The sequence below is a fragment of the Protobothrops mucrosquamatus genome, unplaced genomic scaffold (assembly GCF_001527695.2).
Source record: "Protobothrops mucrosquamatus isolate PMUCROS unplaced genomic scaffold, P.Mucros_1.0 scaffold822, whole genome shotgun sequence".
NCBI classification, from domain to species: domain Eukaryota; kingdom Metazoa; phylum Chordata; class Lepidosauria; order Squamata; family Viperidae; genus Protobothrops; species Protobothrops mucrosquamatus.
The window spans coordinates 133,351-149,794 of record NW_015387083.1 but is presented as its reverse complement, the minus strand read 5'-3'; the positions used below and the strand labels follow the sequence as shown (position 1 = coordinate 149,794).

The 16,444-nt window shown below is 37.9% G+C and overlaps 1 protein-coding gene across 1 annotated transcript in view; it reads right to left on the bottom strand.

Annotated features, from left to right (window-relative positions):
• The window catches only part of SEMA5B (semaphorin 5B), a 154,027-nt gene that overhangs the window by 13,998 nt on the left and 123,585 nt on the right, over positions 1-16,444 (bottom strand). Inside the window, exons 14-19 of the mRNA XM_015818923.1 lie at positions 14,551-14,698; positions 10,655-10,880; positions 7,968-8,186; positions 6,767-6,937; positions 5,873-6,022; positions 4,304-4,348 (exon numbers count right to left, since the gene is read on the bottom strand). Coding sequence (XP_015674409.1) covers positions 4,304-4,348; positions 5,873-6,022; positions 6,767-6,937; positions 7,968-8,186; positions 10,655-10,880; positions 14,551-14,698 — 959 coding nt within the window. The remainder of the gene's footprint in view (positions 1-4,303; positions 4,349-5,872; positions 6,023-6,766; positions 6,938-7,967; positions 8,187-10,654; positions 10,881-14,550; positions 14,699-16,444) is intronic.

The following is a 16,444-nucleotide window of genomic DNA, read 5'->3' as shown; positions in this document are numbered from 1 at the left end:
CTTTTTATGGCCCGGGGCTTAATTTGAGGAACCACCTATCTCCAACCGTTTCTGATCATGGACAGAGTAGATGTGCTCCATGACTCCTTGATTAAATAATGCCATTTATTAGAACCTGGGAAGCAGGTCTCCTTTGGAACATCATCCCTCCTGTGATCCATATGGGTCTCACCCTCTTGATGTTCAAAAAGTCACTGAAAACCTGGCTATTTTCCCAGGCCTTGGGATAGGTTGGTTGTGGAGCTTTTATTGCTTCCTGCTTTTAAACACTCTAAGCCGTACAGAATGACATGATGTCAGATAGCCTCTAGATTTTATGTATATATGCCTGAATGTATATATAGTTCAACATATTCCTCCTACCCTTCCTCTAAAATCAGTTTTATAGAGAAAAGTGAACCTTATGGCAAAAACATATTAAACAAAGCTTGTATCTTCTCAGTACCTCCAGGGGATACCTCATTTCTTTTCACCTGTAAAACTTTGGATAAGAGGTGTCCCCTTGTTGATAAAAAATACTCACACATTACAACCATAAAAAAGGATATTTGGGTGGCTACTGAATGCATGCAGACCTGGGAATAATTTTCTGATCCCTTGGTACAAGCAAAATGCAATTCTGAAAACATCTAGGACATTGCATATATCTTACTCCCTTCCTGTTAGTTTGCCCATCCTCATTCTGTGTTAATGGAATCATACCTTGCTTTTTTTAAAAAGTATTTTTTCTCCTTTGATTGAAACTGAAAGGAAACATTAAAGCTGACAGGTTGAAAAAAAATGAAGCTTACAAACAACACACACCTAAAGAATGGCCTGTCATAGAATGCACATTTCACTAATCATGAAGGAAAATAGCCTTCAGGGTTGCTTAAAATGCCAGGGAAGAAATAAAATAAACTAGATGATAAAGAGGTGGATGCCTGATATTTTAGTTGGAGGGCTGCCTTAATGGCCTCTGATGATTAATTAATTAATTTTGTCCAGTTGTATGAATGTCACTTGCATCTCAACAAGTGACTCTGGAACAATATTAATCAGAATTCCTACTGATCTAGCAGCATTAGGAGTAATCCAAGGAGTCTCAAAATCTGAACCTTGGCCTGTTTCTTGCCTATGTATGATATATTATTTTGTGGATTTATGGGTAATTGACCCTAGATCAGTCATTGATTATCCATGCTGCCTTCCTCTATTTAGAGAGCCAATTTGGTGAGAGATTAAGGCAGAAACGGGGAGACTGGAACTTCTAATTCTATTTTAGGCATGAAACCAGCTGGGTGACTTTGGTCTAGTTTCTCTCAGTCCCAGGAAAGAGGTTGTGGCAAACAACTTCCTAAATCTTGTCAAGGAAACTACAGGAACTTATTCAGGCAGGTGTTAGGAGTCAATGTTAATTCAAAGACACACATAGATATATACTTCCTTTACTCTTAGCGGCTTATCTCCTGACTTTGGCTCATTCGGTTATTTTATATTGCTTTGCTCCCTCATACAGGATTGTTTGGATATAAGTGTCTAAGTTGTATCTAAGAGACTTGCTAAGAAATGTGACTATGGTGGGCAAGAGCTGGGATTAAGGTGTTTTTGATGCTCCCAAAATTGTTCCTGCCAATTATAGTCCTAATACATTGTGTAACTTTCAGAGTCATTTTGTTGAAAGTGAAAAGAAAAATGCATTTTATTAAATGGCAAGATTGACCTTGTGTGATCAGTTGAAGAACACATGGAATTACTGAAACAACCCCCTCCCCTTCAACCAGTGGTGGGATTCAGCCAGTTCGCACCACTTCGGCAGAACGGGTAACTAATTTTTCGTTGCCCAGGCCCAGACTGGACTTCCAGAAGCGGCGTCCACACAGAGAACCGGTTGTTCACATATTTGAATCCCAACCTTTGAATAAGGTTGAAAGAAAAAGAAGAAACAGAATATTTTCAAACTTGGGACCTATTTTATCAATGGTTAGAGAAAAGATTTAGGGATTAGGAATTTAATTTGTATTAGTGAATAAGATACTCAGACAACACGTTTTTGTTGAATAATTATTATTGAGCTCTGTTAAAATAATAATAATAATAATAATAATAATAATAATAATAAAAAAAAAAAACTTTATAAAAAACATATTTGAATCCCACCACTGCCCTCAACATACACTCACAATTGTCACAGAAAAAATTCTTTGCTGATGAAGGGAGCAAGCTAAATCAATTTTTAAATGTGCAGTAGAAATTCCAAAAAGAACAATGCTTTTTCATGTGGAAATCTTTGCGGCATGTAAAGGTCTTTTTTTCTTTCATAGTCAGATCCTACCCTGCATTAAAGCATCAGCAAAGGAGCACACAATATTATAAATATTTTCAAGGGCATTGTAACTACAAAAATGCAATAGTTTTATGGCCCAGCCCATAAGCAAATATATCTCATGAATCTAACAGTGGACAGAACTTTAAAAGGACCAAATAAACTTTGTTGTTTGTAGATAAGGAGATTTGTTTTTTCGGCTACCAGTCATGAAATACCACTTGCATTAAAAAGCAACTTTCACCTAAAATAAAAGCAAAGGGAAAAGAGCCATCAGTATTTGCAGCTGATTATGCCGGGAGACATAAAAAGCCAATTTTTCTTCTGCCCTTTTCAAAGTCTTCGGTCATAACTTATAAGTAACTACAGAGAACAGAGTAATGATTCCGCACAAAGAAAATGCCTTCCCCTGAACTTTGAAGATAAAACTTAGTTGACTGGCAACTTTTTAAGGCAACCCAGATCTTACATGGGCTGCCTTGCCTTGGTTTCCCTGGGATCCATAAGTAGATTTTTAATGATGTATCTCACCTTGGTAAAGAAGGACCCGCTGCTATAGACAGCTGAAAAAAATTACTGCATTCTGATTATATCCCGATGCCCCCAGCTTCTTACATCCTAGAAGCTAGCATTTTTATACTGTTGTCAGTAACAGGTTTAATATTGTGCTAGGCAACCTAAGTAGATCAAAGGCTAATGTAAAAAGAATATTTAAAACAAGAGGCACATTTAAAAGTTCTGTAGAAAGAAAATCGAAGTAAAAAACTTCAGTCTTGCAGGCCAGGGAAGACTCCCTGCCATTCTTGTTCTTCAGGTATTACAGCTGTTGAGTTCAATTACTCCTCCTCTGCTTTGCCTGCTCACAAGGGTTGACCTAAAGCAGTGGTTCTCAACCTGTGGGTCAGGACCCCATTTGGGATCGATCAACCATTTCACGGGGGTCGCCAAGCAAGGCTGTCCGCCATTATTTTTGTCCGCCATTTTTTTGTCCGCCATTTTTTCCCCCTTTTCCGGCGGGTGCCTTACCTCCCTTGGGCTGGGCCATCTGGTGGTCGGCCTGCTCTGTCTCTGCCGCTTGCCAGCTATGCCTCGGCTGGCGCAGGGGGCGGAACCACGCATGCGCGGCGCTCCCGGGCAGGGAAAGTCCTCAACTTACGACCGGTTGGGTAGTCCTCGACTTACGACCGGTTTAGTCCTTGACTTACGACCGGTTGGGGTCACGGCATTAAAAAGGTTGAGAACCACTGACCTAAAGTTTCCTCCCACCCTGAGGTTTTTGACTGCTCCCAGTTGCCAACACCTCTGGCATCCCATGACGAGAAGCTGATGACATTGCATGGGTAAGCATGGAGTCTGATTTTCTAGCAGACTACTTTTTCCCATCTGCTAAGTATTTTGCTACTTCCAAAAACATTGCTGTATCGGAGCTTTCTACAATGGAAGATGGCAAAAACGTCCAAGGAAATTTTCTTCAATCAATTTATTTCTTCAGAAAATGTGGGCATTTCTTAGGAGGAGTAGAGGCTTGACCCACAAGATGGGCAGTAAATAAATTTGATAAATGTAAATAAGTAAGCAGTGTGGAGAACTACAATTTTCAGGATTTTTGGAATGGTCCCTAGTTAATGGGACATAGGGAAAAGCGAAGGAAATTACAGAATCTAGGATAGTTCGTGGTTTTAACTAGAAAGAGAATAAGGGGTGGAAAAGAGAGAGGCGTGGGAGGGGATCTGAATGGCTGGATGTATTTGGACTTGCTCACTTTTAGTGTGCACTAACAATTTATATCTAAGTGAATGTGAATGTCTAAATAAAGCATGTCCTGTTCAAAAATAACATCAAAAACTTTCCCTCCCCAACTCTGACAACAAGACTCCAGTGGAATTAGGGATATCAACAGGGATGTGAATCACACAGATTAATGGTTTTGTTGATGCATCCCAGAAAAAAGTAGGCATGTTAAAATAAATGCAAGATCTATAGTTAGCTGTACTCTACCTCCACAGTTCGCGCTCTCATCAATGCTTGATGCTGGCAGGATTACTAAACAAAATGAAAAAAGGGAGGGGAAACGTCATTTTTGTCATCTGCGACACTGTACAGGCAATTAAAATGATTTTGCTCACTATGTGGCAAGTTAATTTCTGCTGTAAACAAGAAGCTCTTTCAGAGATCTGGTGAAAAATACAGAATGAAATATCATACAAAGAGAGAAAAAAAACCCTTCTTGAAAAGAACATGCTTCCTGTCATCACAGAAATGTGGATCGGATTGAGAATTATTTAAAGATAACAGTATTCTATTGAGAAAAGATCTGTGCACAAATCATAGTCAGATATATATAAAAACTCAAAGAAATGAGCGGTACAATTCAAATGGCATTTACAAAACATCTGAATGACACAGGTGGATAATATAGCACACATATTATGCTTTTGCCTCCTGACTCCAAGTTGGCTAGCTATTTATTAAATAAATTTATATAGCCACCCAACTCATGCATAGGTGACCCTAAGTGATTTATAACATTTAAAACTTTAAAAGATTAACCATATAAATAAAACTGTTAAAACACCCTAAGCCACCCTTTATTATGTCTTATATGACATCATTTATTTCACATCTTTGAACTGAAGAATAATAATAGTCTTGGAATTTGCTGCACCAGACAAAGCAATGAATAAAGATATGTCAGTATTTCAACTGACTTTACTTTCATGTTTCCTGTCATATTCACTGTTAGTGATTCATCTAATTCATCCAAGTTCATCTTACTTTAATGCAAGCTTAATTTATTTTGTATTTATGAATCATAGAATCCCACACATCCAGTGGTGGGATTCAGCCGGTTTGCACCGGTTCAGTAGAACCGGTAGCTAAATTTTGCTGCATTTGGAGGACTGCCTGGCTTCCAGAAGTCCAGGCTAGGCCTCAGAGGCCTGGAAGAGGCCTCCCAGACCTAGAATGGCCCACCGGAAGTGCGTGGCTGCCACTTCCGGAAGTCCCTTCTAGGCCTCGGAGGCCCAGGCCTGCATCAAATAAGAGAACCGGTTGTTCAGGTATTTGAATTCCACCACTGCACCCATCCATATAAACATAAATAGTCTACCTTTGCACTTGTAAATAAATAGTTTCATATTTGCTCATTAAGAATATAACTGATGTCCTTTTTAACATTTTAGCCATACGCTAAATAAAATAGATGTTAGTCTGAGACAGGTAACTTCTTGAAAATGGTTTAATCAACATGGCTAAAACTCATCATAACCACTTGCAAAATTATTATACTCCTACAAAGTATAGATTATTCCTAAATTATTTCGTTTGTATCTACCCTCTATAATCATATATTAATTTGTATAATATTCACTTTGCCAAATGCCATCTTATGAATGTAAGCTTATGAAACATGAAAAATCGTTCAATAAACCCACACGCACACATCATCCTATTGATATTAAAAATAGCAACCACTTTTATTCCATATGGGAAGCTCACCCAAACACTTAATCAACTAGTCAGATTCTTGCCTCTCTAGTGTACTGAAACATATGAAACTCGACCTACCAGGGATCTCATTATAAAGACATTCTTGGTACTGTGTGCTGTTCCCTGCACACTGAACAGATCCTGGACTGTGGATTTCACAGAAACGGCTACGATACTGGATGCTATCTTCATTGCATAAACTCCATTCAGACCATTCAGACCAGCCTCCTTAAAATTATGTATGTCAGAAATAAGATAAATTAGGCAGGATGATTCAGTGTCATGCTAGGAAAAAGTGTAAGTGATGAATACTGAACTAAAGATTGGAATGCAGTTGTTCAGCTGAACAATCCGCCTGGGAGTTATAGTTCAAAAACATACTGATAGTATAAAGTAATCAACATAACTTTTCAGACTATGCCTAGCACATATTTTACAGAACATCCTCACTTAGCAAAGTAAGCTAAAAATTCTTACTGTGCTTGCTCTCAGTTTCATCAAAACCTCCTCCTTTAGTTTGTAACTTGGAATAAAATGTTCCCACTACAGTTGTTTTTAGTAACCATTTGGGAATGGATAATGTATAGCCATGCTTTTACAACTAACTCTTTCAATATCACTTTCAAGGCTATCAATAGAGTCACCCTCTTTCTGGAATAGTGAATATTCTTTAAATGTGTTAATTTTAATAAAAACTGTAAAGATGTCATGACAGAATCCTGTCAGCTATGTTCCACCAATGGGCTTTCAAAGTATCAGATCTCATACAGCAGAACAGGTGACAGTCAGCAGCTGAGAAGACAGCCTTCCAGCTGATTAAAATTCTGTAATTCCAACCTAATTGGAGGATGCCAATAGGAAAGATAATACTAAGCATTTAACAGTAGTTAAAGAGTAGTTATTGCTGTTTCATAGTAATCTTGGGAAGCATTATACTAGCAGGTCCTGAGGAACAAATTAAGTGCTAGCTACCTTCACATGGGTGTGTATTGCAGAGGGCTTCCTCTGTGTGTAGCCCAATGCAGATATCCTCTCCATTAGTTGGTGCTGGGTTGGTGCAGGTTCGGGTGCGTTGGTAGTGTCCACCTCCACATGTTGCTGAGCACTGAGACCAAGGAGTCCAGCAGGACCATGAGCCCTTCACTGTAGATGATTCAGAACACAATAAATAGGCACCTCTCAGTTTAGTCTACTTCAACCCAAATAACAGCCTTATTGCAATAATGACAGACCAAAGACTACAGTGAAATAATTTTTAGATAAGTGGCACTATTGTTAAGATTTTACTCTTACTTTTTATATTTTTATACAGTTACCAATCGATAAAAGTTCACTTGGTGAGAGATAGAAAAATATAATAGCAAGACAATGTAAAATATTATAAATTACTGAAACTAAAAAATAATTAAAACACTGAAGATGTTCAGATGAAGAGACTGTAAGATATGCACTTAAAAATATTTGAGCGAATAAAAGCATCTTCACTGAAAATACCAAGAATGTCACAATGAAAGGCTTTCCGGAAGATTTTTTAATAACAAGGACACTACCTCCAAAAATACTTGGTCTTTAATGCATATACATGAAACTTGAGCTCTCTATATATGTTGTATATACGATATATATCTATATATGATGTACATACCACATATACAATTATGTTGTATAGTTACAACATAATTAGAACTTATCATAATCATATTAACTGGGATTGTTCAGCAATGACTGAACATATTTTCACTGCCTAAGACATTATTTCCCTTCTTTCACTGAGTCAATGCATTCAGAGAAATCCTTAAAAGAAGACCTGAACAGTTCAAGTAGGTAAATACATGGGAAAGTAGTCTTTGAGAAAAACTGACCCTAAGCAATTTAGAGTTTTAAGGATTAAAATCAATATTTTAATGTATGAACTACTGCAATTGACAAAGCACTCTGCTTTGTGTGAAAATGCCAATACCAGTAAAGGACCAATCTTATTCTGGAATGCTAGCAATTTTGACCTTGTTTTTAAATGCAGGCAACATTCTGTTACTGCAGTCTAAATATTTTAGACCAGCCTGGCAAATTAGGATGATAAAGTGGAGCAATCACAAGTCATTTTGTAAAAAAGTGGTACAATACTTGGAATACCAATGGTCTTGTTTAAATGGGAAATCAAAAAAGGTCTTACCTGGGCAAGGGTGTGAGTTACAATCCTGATATTCCATTGCAGATCCTATGCAAGGAACGCCACCATTCTTGGGTTCTGGATTGGTGCACATTCGCTTCCTGGTTCTGAAGCCCAGTTCACAATCCCGGGTACAAGATGACCATCCACCCCAAAAGGACCAGCCACCATTGATAATGCGGACAGAGGTCTTGCCACTTTTCAGAAGATCATCAACTAGAGCTAGTTGGGGAGAGAAATAAAAGGTAGCAATTAAATACACTAGTAGGGCAACAATATACACAGAGAAAATCCAGGCAAACCTGATAGGATGGGCATGTAATATCCTTCTGGTAATGGGACAAACTACAACTTTATTACACAATGAACTATATCTCAACTCCATTTCAAACAGGCAAAGCATTGTAGATCATTTCTTAGCAGCCTCGGGGTTTTTTTATTCTTTTTTTTTTATTCTTTTGCACTTTAGTGCAAAGCTAAGGCACCATAAAACCCGGCTATACAAAGAACAAGGTATACTCTCTCCACCTTTCTTTCTTGAGAACAGGGCAAGGAGGTTTCTGACTCAGGCAGCACAAATTTCTGGCCAGGTTGTATCCTGATCTTACACAAAGGAGCAGAATGAAGTCAGTAATAAGACAAAAAGCTTGTGTTTACAGTTTTTAGAAACTGGCCAACCAAGGCAATCAGAAATTATGAGAAATAAATTGTTAAATAATTCATAATATTCTCAGCAGATATTGATGTATCGGTTACCTTAATTTTGAACCAAAGTTTCCATTTCCTCTTCCTGAAGTATGCCATAGATCAAATTCAGCTTGGTCTTAACTAAGATATGTCCACCTTCCTTAGTATTACATTCACAAGGCAAGGACAGTTTTACCGGTAGTTTTGATTTTCTGCCAATGTCTGGTGCTGAGTAAGCACCAGGGAAAGGATCTCATCTGCATTTTTATGCTTTGATAGCACAAAATGATAATAAAGGAATTCCATTCTTCACATTAATGAAGACATCATAAAGAAGGTGGAATGATTACCTCTGGGGAAGAGTAGGATGAAATATAAGAGTTTTGGTGGAAAAGATATATGACTATTTCATCTACCATCCTGTTCCCAAAATACTCAGCCAGCAGAAATGAGGGGAACAAGCAGAAAGCAAACCATTCCTACATCTTGTGGCAGCATAATTACACCTAATTTAATTATACAATATTTAAAGAAATTCTCTTTATCTTTCAAACAGGTTTTAAGCATTATGCAAGTAATCTTTAATAATTCTCTCACTATTCCTTTTTTTCCCTAAACTAAAAGCTGCAAATTGTAATCTTTTCTTATAATAGAGTTATCTCAGCCATCTGGCTGCTTTGAAATCCTTTCTGGTTCTTTCAGCAATATAGTATCATTTTGAGATGCAGCAACCAAAACTGCATAAAATATATCCTACTGAGTATATAAGATACTGATAATCTTATTTTACGTATCTCCCTTCTGATGCCTAGCATGGAAATTGCCTTTTCCACAACCATGCTGATTTTTTAACTGAGTTTTTCATCATGAGCTTGAAATGTCTTTCTTGGTCAGTTGCTGACAACCAAAGTCTATTTACTTGCAAATGGCTTAATAACTAAATAGGAGACCCCAAGGATGCAGTTTACCAGCCCATGTGAACCAGAGACAGAATGCTTCTGCAAAGTATATTAGGACAGTTAATAGATGCTTTGTCACCTTAGTGACAAAGAAATCCAAATCAGGTATAAATTCATAAATGCTTCTCATGGCTGTTCTCACAAAGTGAAACCTTGCCCTTTTAAAAGCATAAGTCAAGCCTGCAAATTTGCACACTACTGCAAGTATAGGCTCTGCTCATTAAATAATAGCAAAAAGAACTGAAGTTTGGTAAGTAGACAAACAAAAAGATTTCATCTAGTCACTTTATACTGTAGGTCAGGGGTCCCCAATCCCTGGGCTGTGGACCGACACCAGGCCATGGCCCACCAGGAACCAGTCTACGCAAGCGAGCAAAATGCCATCTGCGCAAGTGCAGGACCCAGGCAGAGCACAAAACCACATTACTCCCCCCCGAGTCTATGGAAAACCTGCCTTCCATGGAACCAATCACTAGCACCCACAAGGTTGGGGGCCACTGCTATAGATGATTCTGATTACAATATTTTGCATGTAATTAAAGTGCCACAGTTTCTTCTGTGATAGCTGATGTAGCACCATTCGTTCGTTCATTCATTCGTTCGTTCATTCATTCATTCAATTTCTATAGCTGTCCAACTCAACCAAGTGACTCTGGGCAGCTTACTATTCTAAAATTATAAAACAAAACAAATTTTAAAAAAAAATTAAAACAATAAAACACTCACAAAATAAGTAAGTACAAATAGCAGCTGGGATGATTAATCAACTAATGTACCGGGAGTGATTCTACTTAGTAACAGTAATTCTTATGCTCCTGGAGAATTTTGAGATGGGCACCTTTATAAACATAGCAATTTAAGAAGCTCCCCCTACATCCTGTGAGTTTCATGCATTCTAATTTCCCAGAATTCATCATCTCTACCAGCTGGCTTTGATCTGCTCTTCTACTAGCAGCCCAGATGGGGGCTTTCTCCAACTCTCTGTTTCATCCACCCAGGCTTCCACTATCTGAAATAAGTTGTCTGCCTTCTGGCAAGACATACAATCTGTGTCGCAAACTGCGGAGCCATCGTTGGGGCAAAACCGACTCTCGGTCTTCTTTCTGCCAAACTGTAGGTCATGGGGGTCAGCCAGTTGAGCACGACAGGTGTAACGGAAGCGCTGCTCTTGGCGGGCCCCACTTTGAGTAATATTGGTAGGGGTCCAAGGGGTCCAGGGGGTGCTTCTCCGCACTTCTGGGCAGGCCTCTGGGCTGCAGGTTTTGTACTCCTATAGAAAGCAAGAGAAGGGAAAAAAGGGAAGATTAAACCAGAGTCTTTAACATTTTTGAGGGAAATACAAGTTTACCACTACCCTGGGGTACTCCACGATTTAAGGAGATAAATCTGGAATATTTGATTAAAAATACAGAAATCGTTGAGGCAGAAATAAAGCTCAGAAGGCATATAAAACAAGTTCTCTTATTGCTCCCAGTGCTTTAATTAATAGAATATAATACTGAGGTGGCAGACCATAGCTGAATAATATACATTGCTCAGGCATATATGCACAAATTTTATAGGCAAGTCCTAGCGTTCACTAAAGTGGTAAAACATTGGGGGTGTCACGTCAGAAACAGACTCATACGACTGAATGCTTTTCTTAATGCTTTTAAAAAATATCCTTCAGATAAAAATATTGATGTCAAGTCAAACCCAGCTTCCCATCTGAACACAGAGTCTTAGAGAGGCATAGGACAAGCAGTCGTGTTGTTTATTCCTATAAATAGTTTCTACTCACAAGATAAAAACAAATGACAAAAAAGCACCTGAAGGCAGGACAAGAAGCAATGGATAGAAACTAATCAAGGAGAGAACCAATCTAGAACTCAGGAGAAATTTCCTGACAGAACAATTAATCAGTTGCTTCCAGAGGTTGTGGGTGCTCCAACACTGGAGATTTTTAAAAAGAGATTGAATAACTATTTATCTGAAATGGTACAGTGTCTCCTGCTTGAGCAGGGAGTTGGACTAGAAGATTCCAAGGTCCCTCCCAACTCTGTTATTCTGTTAAATGGATTAGAAAAATACAGCAGTCTAATATTAGTTTCTATCAAACTCCTTCTAGAGCAGGGGTGTCAAACTCGCAACGTCATGTGACGTGCCGCGACGTATCGTGACTTTTTTTGCCATTGCCAGCAATGGGGCAGGTGCGGTTTCGCTATGATGCATCCAGCCTGCAGGCTGGCAGTTTGACACTCCTGTTCTAGAGGATACCTATTTAGCTTCTAACAGCAAAAATAAGATTTATATCAGTTTGAGGGCAGAGGATATTCAATTTGGCCCTCAATAAGACTTTGGCCACCTAATGAGAAGGAAGGACTCACTGGAGAAGGGCCTAATGCTGGAAAAGATTGAGGGCAATAGAAGAAGGGGATGGTAGAGAATGAGGTGGCTGGACGGAGTCACTGAAGCAGTAGGCGTGAGCTTAAATGGACTCCAGAAGATGGTAGAGGACAGGAAGGCCTGGAGGAACGTTGTCCATGGGGTCGCGATGGGTCGGACACGACTTCGCAACTAACAACAACAAGAAGAAGACCAGAGTTTCAAATTAACTGTACGTAACACAGAAACACAGCTGATTCTCAGAACCTTCTCTATTATGCTAGACATTGCTTGTGAATATGAAACATCCTGGGGAGAAGAAGGAGAAAGTGCTCAATTCTTTCTGCTTTGTAAAGAAAGTTCTTCTCAAACATGTCCTATGATAAAAAAAAAGCATAACTGAAAACTGAGACAGCCACAATATGTTAACCCCAGTAATTCATTTATATAGTTCCATGTAAAATTGTCACTCCCCAGCCCATAACTGTTATAGCTCCAACATCTCTTAATCAACACAGCTCTGCTACAAAGCTTCTTTAATTGCCATATTTAATAGGCCAAATATTAGCACAAAAACACAACATGTTTTGGAGTAACACAGAGATTCCCAGTTGAGGAAAGAAAGGAATTTATTGCTATGATTCATTCGTTTGTTTGTTTGTTTGTTTGTTTGTTTGTTTGTTCATTCATTCAATCATGTCATTGGTGACGTGCAACCCTATTGGGATTTCTGAGGAAGGTATGGCAAACTGAAGTATGGCGAACTGAAGCAATGATCATGGCAAAGACCAAGGAATCAGTTCCTTGAAATCTCTCTGAATGAAGAGAAGATGGAAGATTACCCACATATGTTCCAGATGGCTGCTCCCCAAAAGGAGATTACAGGATAGTGATTTCCTATGTGTCTGAATGGAATGGGACTAGCCATATTGCTCAGAACCATGGTGGAGATATTTAAAGGAAACTAACTTTGCAAACCTCACCTTCTGATCATTTTGGGAAATTGCTTATTAACTACTTCTAAACTATTAGAGACCTTTGAGATGGCAAGTTTGAAAATGCCTTGTGAATCTGCCTTTAATCCGGAACAAAAGAAATGTTAACCATAATGTTAGAAATTTAGTCTCAAATAAATAGAAAAAAACTAAATACATTTTTATTCCAGAAAGTTACGAAGAGGCTAAGGGTTCAGATAAAATTTGAATATTAAAATTTATATAATAATATTTTGGAATTAATTATAAAGTATAAACAGCTTCCCATAGGAAATAGATCCTGTTTTGATTACTACAAGACATAACATAAATAAATTAATGATTTCAAAAACTAGACACTAGAAGGCACTAAGGAGGGAAGATATATAGACCTGCCAGATGATGCAAAATATAATGACTGAAGGAAATGAAAATGAAAATACTGAAGGAGACTTTTGAAAAATGGAATCAGAAAACAGTAGCCACAATATCAACAATATCAGTAATAGTGTCTATTTCTGTGAATAGGCTATGATATTATTGAAGAAATGTCAAGTCCTGAAGCATCCTGAACCAGAAACTTCAGATTGGACCTCCCCTCACCTGAAAACACCGACTGGAAAAGACCAAGGAGAAAGGAGAACTACTGCAACACCAGACCTTCCACTCCTAGATTCCTAGCTGGTCTAGAAAGATACCATTATCAATTGTATCAAAAGCTGCTGATAGATCAAGAAGGATCAAGACAGTTTCATCATTTCCATCCTGGCTGTACAGGGGTCATCAGCAAGCGTGATCAATGTGTCTCTGTATTTTGCTGCAGCCTGAAACACAATTGCAATGGGTCCAGATAATTTGTTTCCTCTAGGGCACTCTGGAACTTCTCAACGACCTTACTGAGAAAGGGAAGATTGGAGATTGGCTGAAAATTATCTGGAACCATTGAAGAAATGACACACCGCTGTCTCCTTCAAAGCAGCAGAAGCACCCTGTATCTCAAGAATCAATGTACTGCTGTTTGCATCCAATCACGTATCATTTTTTAGGAGAGTCCCTCATTCTTTAAGTCAACTTTCTGATTTGGGATGGCATCTTCTCTTGAAAGATGTAAGTAGGCTTCAATTGACTGTCTAGAAGAAATAAGACAAGACACCTGAGCAGGTCAGCCCTTCAGTCTCCATTATTTTCACTATATTCTGGACTACAATAATTTATCTATATCACCAACAATCAATTTGAGTGATTGTTGCAGGACAGTCAAGATAACAAGACATATCCAGGAAATGTTGTTTATTAGCTCTACATCGTGATAAGATGTAGGATTTGTTTCAGACTAATTTTGAAATTAAAAATTTAAACTACTGTTGATTTTAGAAACTGAGAGATGGTAAATGCTTTCCAAAAATGGAAATTGGTGAACAGCAATGTTTTATTTTCTTTTTCTCTTGGATCTTACAGGACGTGTTTCATCATCTTGAGATACTTAATTTTTTTTCTTTTTTCTCCTGTAGCAAGACTCAGATGAAGCTGTTAGGGGAATCTTGAAGAGAGGCAAAGAAATCCAACAAAGCAATATCAAACCGTTTTAACTAGAAAACATACCACAGCACAGCCTGGACAAGAGTTTCCATTTTCACAGGACCTCTGCCTGGAGTGCATGCCTCCACCACAGTTTGCACTACATTTATTCCAAGGACCCCACGAAGACCAGAAGATTGGTAATGGGCATGGACTGTTTTCATTGCAGAATCTGAATGCAAATAAAAATGGGAAGGACAATGGAAGCAGACACAATCAGTGTTCTAGATCTCATGCACAAGGAAAAGTTAGAAATGATTCCTCAGATCTATTTATACCATCAAGAAGACAAACAAATTTCCTGAAGCTAACTTCAGTCTGAGTACAAACGCAACAGCACAAAAAGATACGGGACACATACTGTAGGTTACCATGTTTAAACCACTGAAATCAGCAAATCTTAAACTAATTTTGGCTAATCTGCCAGGTTTCATGTATTTCCTTCAGGATTTCCGGATATTAGAAATTAGATGTACGTATACATAATAAAAAACTGAAAATATATTTTATTACTATACCATTTTTATTCATTCATTGCCTGGATATAAAATAGAGCAGTGGTTCTCAATCTGTGATCCACAGACCCTGGGGCTTGAAGAAATGTTATGATTTAAATATTGAGTTAAGTTTTGATGGTCTGTGGCCATGGTCCATGGCCACAAAAGGTATTTAAAAGGAGTCCGTGGTGAAGAAAAGGTTGAGAACCACTGGAATAGACTAAATGTATTTCAGAAACAGGCAGCTTTACAAATGTTTACTGGATGCTGAGTCATGGTAATTAGACTTTTCTTGATGGTTCAAAACAATTTGCTGCTTATTCAAATAGCTTTTTCAGTCTGAGCAAGTTAATTAGGGGGACCCCATATAGGTCCCCAAGGGTGGTTTCATCTCTCATCTAATCTGGTTAGGCTCATTAAGTGAATAGCAGAGAGTTGTTGGGATGTAAATGTTCCAGCATCCCAACAACTCTCTGCCTACTTGCCTAACAAGCCTATCCAAATTGGGTGAGAAATGAAACCACCCTTGAGGACATATATGGAGTCCCCCTAACCAACTTCCTCAGACTATAGAAGCTACTTGGATAACCTGTGACACATTTCAAACAAACAATAAAAGAAGCCCACTTGCCACTGCTCAACTTCCAGACCACTCTACCTGGATGACTGAGAATCTTCATCAACATTTTACAAATGTTTATTGCCAGAGATGCAAATTAGCTTAATATTAAACCCGTAAGGAATCTGTACAGAATGTAGAATACCAGCTTCTTGGAATTAAATTGGCCTAAATAGCAACTAAGCTACAACACTAGAAGGAAGCTGTATTTTAATATTGGTTAGAAAGCAATATATTGGGTATAATTGAGCTCAGTCTGTCATTACCTTTTGAACCTACCATGAAATAACATTTTTGTTTAGAGATAAACTTGACATTGTTAACTAAGATTTATTTCCAAGAAAGTTTTTATTCTTTAATTCTGTGCACCTACCTCTACATGAACAGGGATTATTTCCAGAGGACCACATTTTTATTCTGCCTTCCTATGCATTCAAAAATAATCTGAAACCATATATATACAGTATATACCCAATCTCTTTCTTTTGTTTCTTTTAGTTATACAAATAAATACTTTACGCAAGCTATTAAAAAGCTATTGGCAAAGTTATTTTTCTCTCTAAAATGTAAAAAATAATAATAATATTCAACTGGATCAAACAACAGTGTCTATTATTACCCCAATGTTTTTGATTGTTGCAAAATAATACATTCTAATTCAATTTAATTGCAGTACTTAGTTGCTTAATAGAAATATATCATTAAGTCCAAGGAAATTAGTAAAGCAAAAAAAGAAAACCATTGTTTTCATTAGTCACAAGTTAACTCAAAAACAAGTCCAGAATGATGGAGTACATGATTT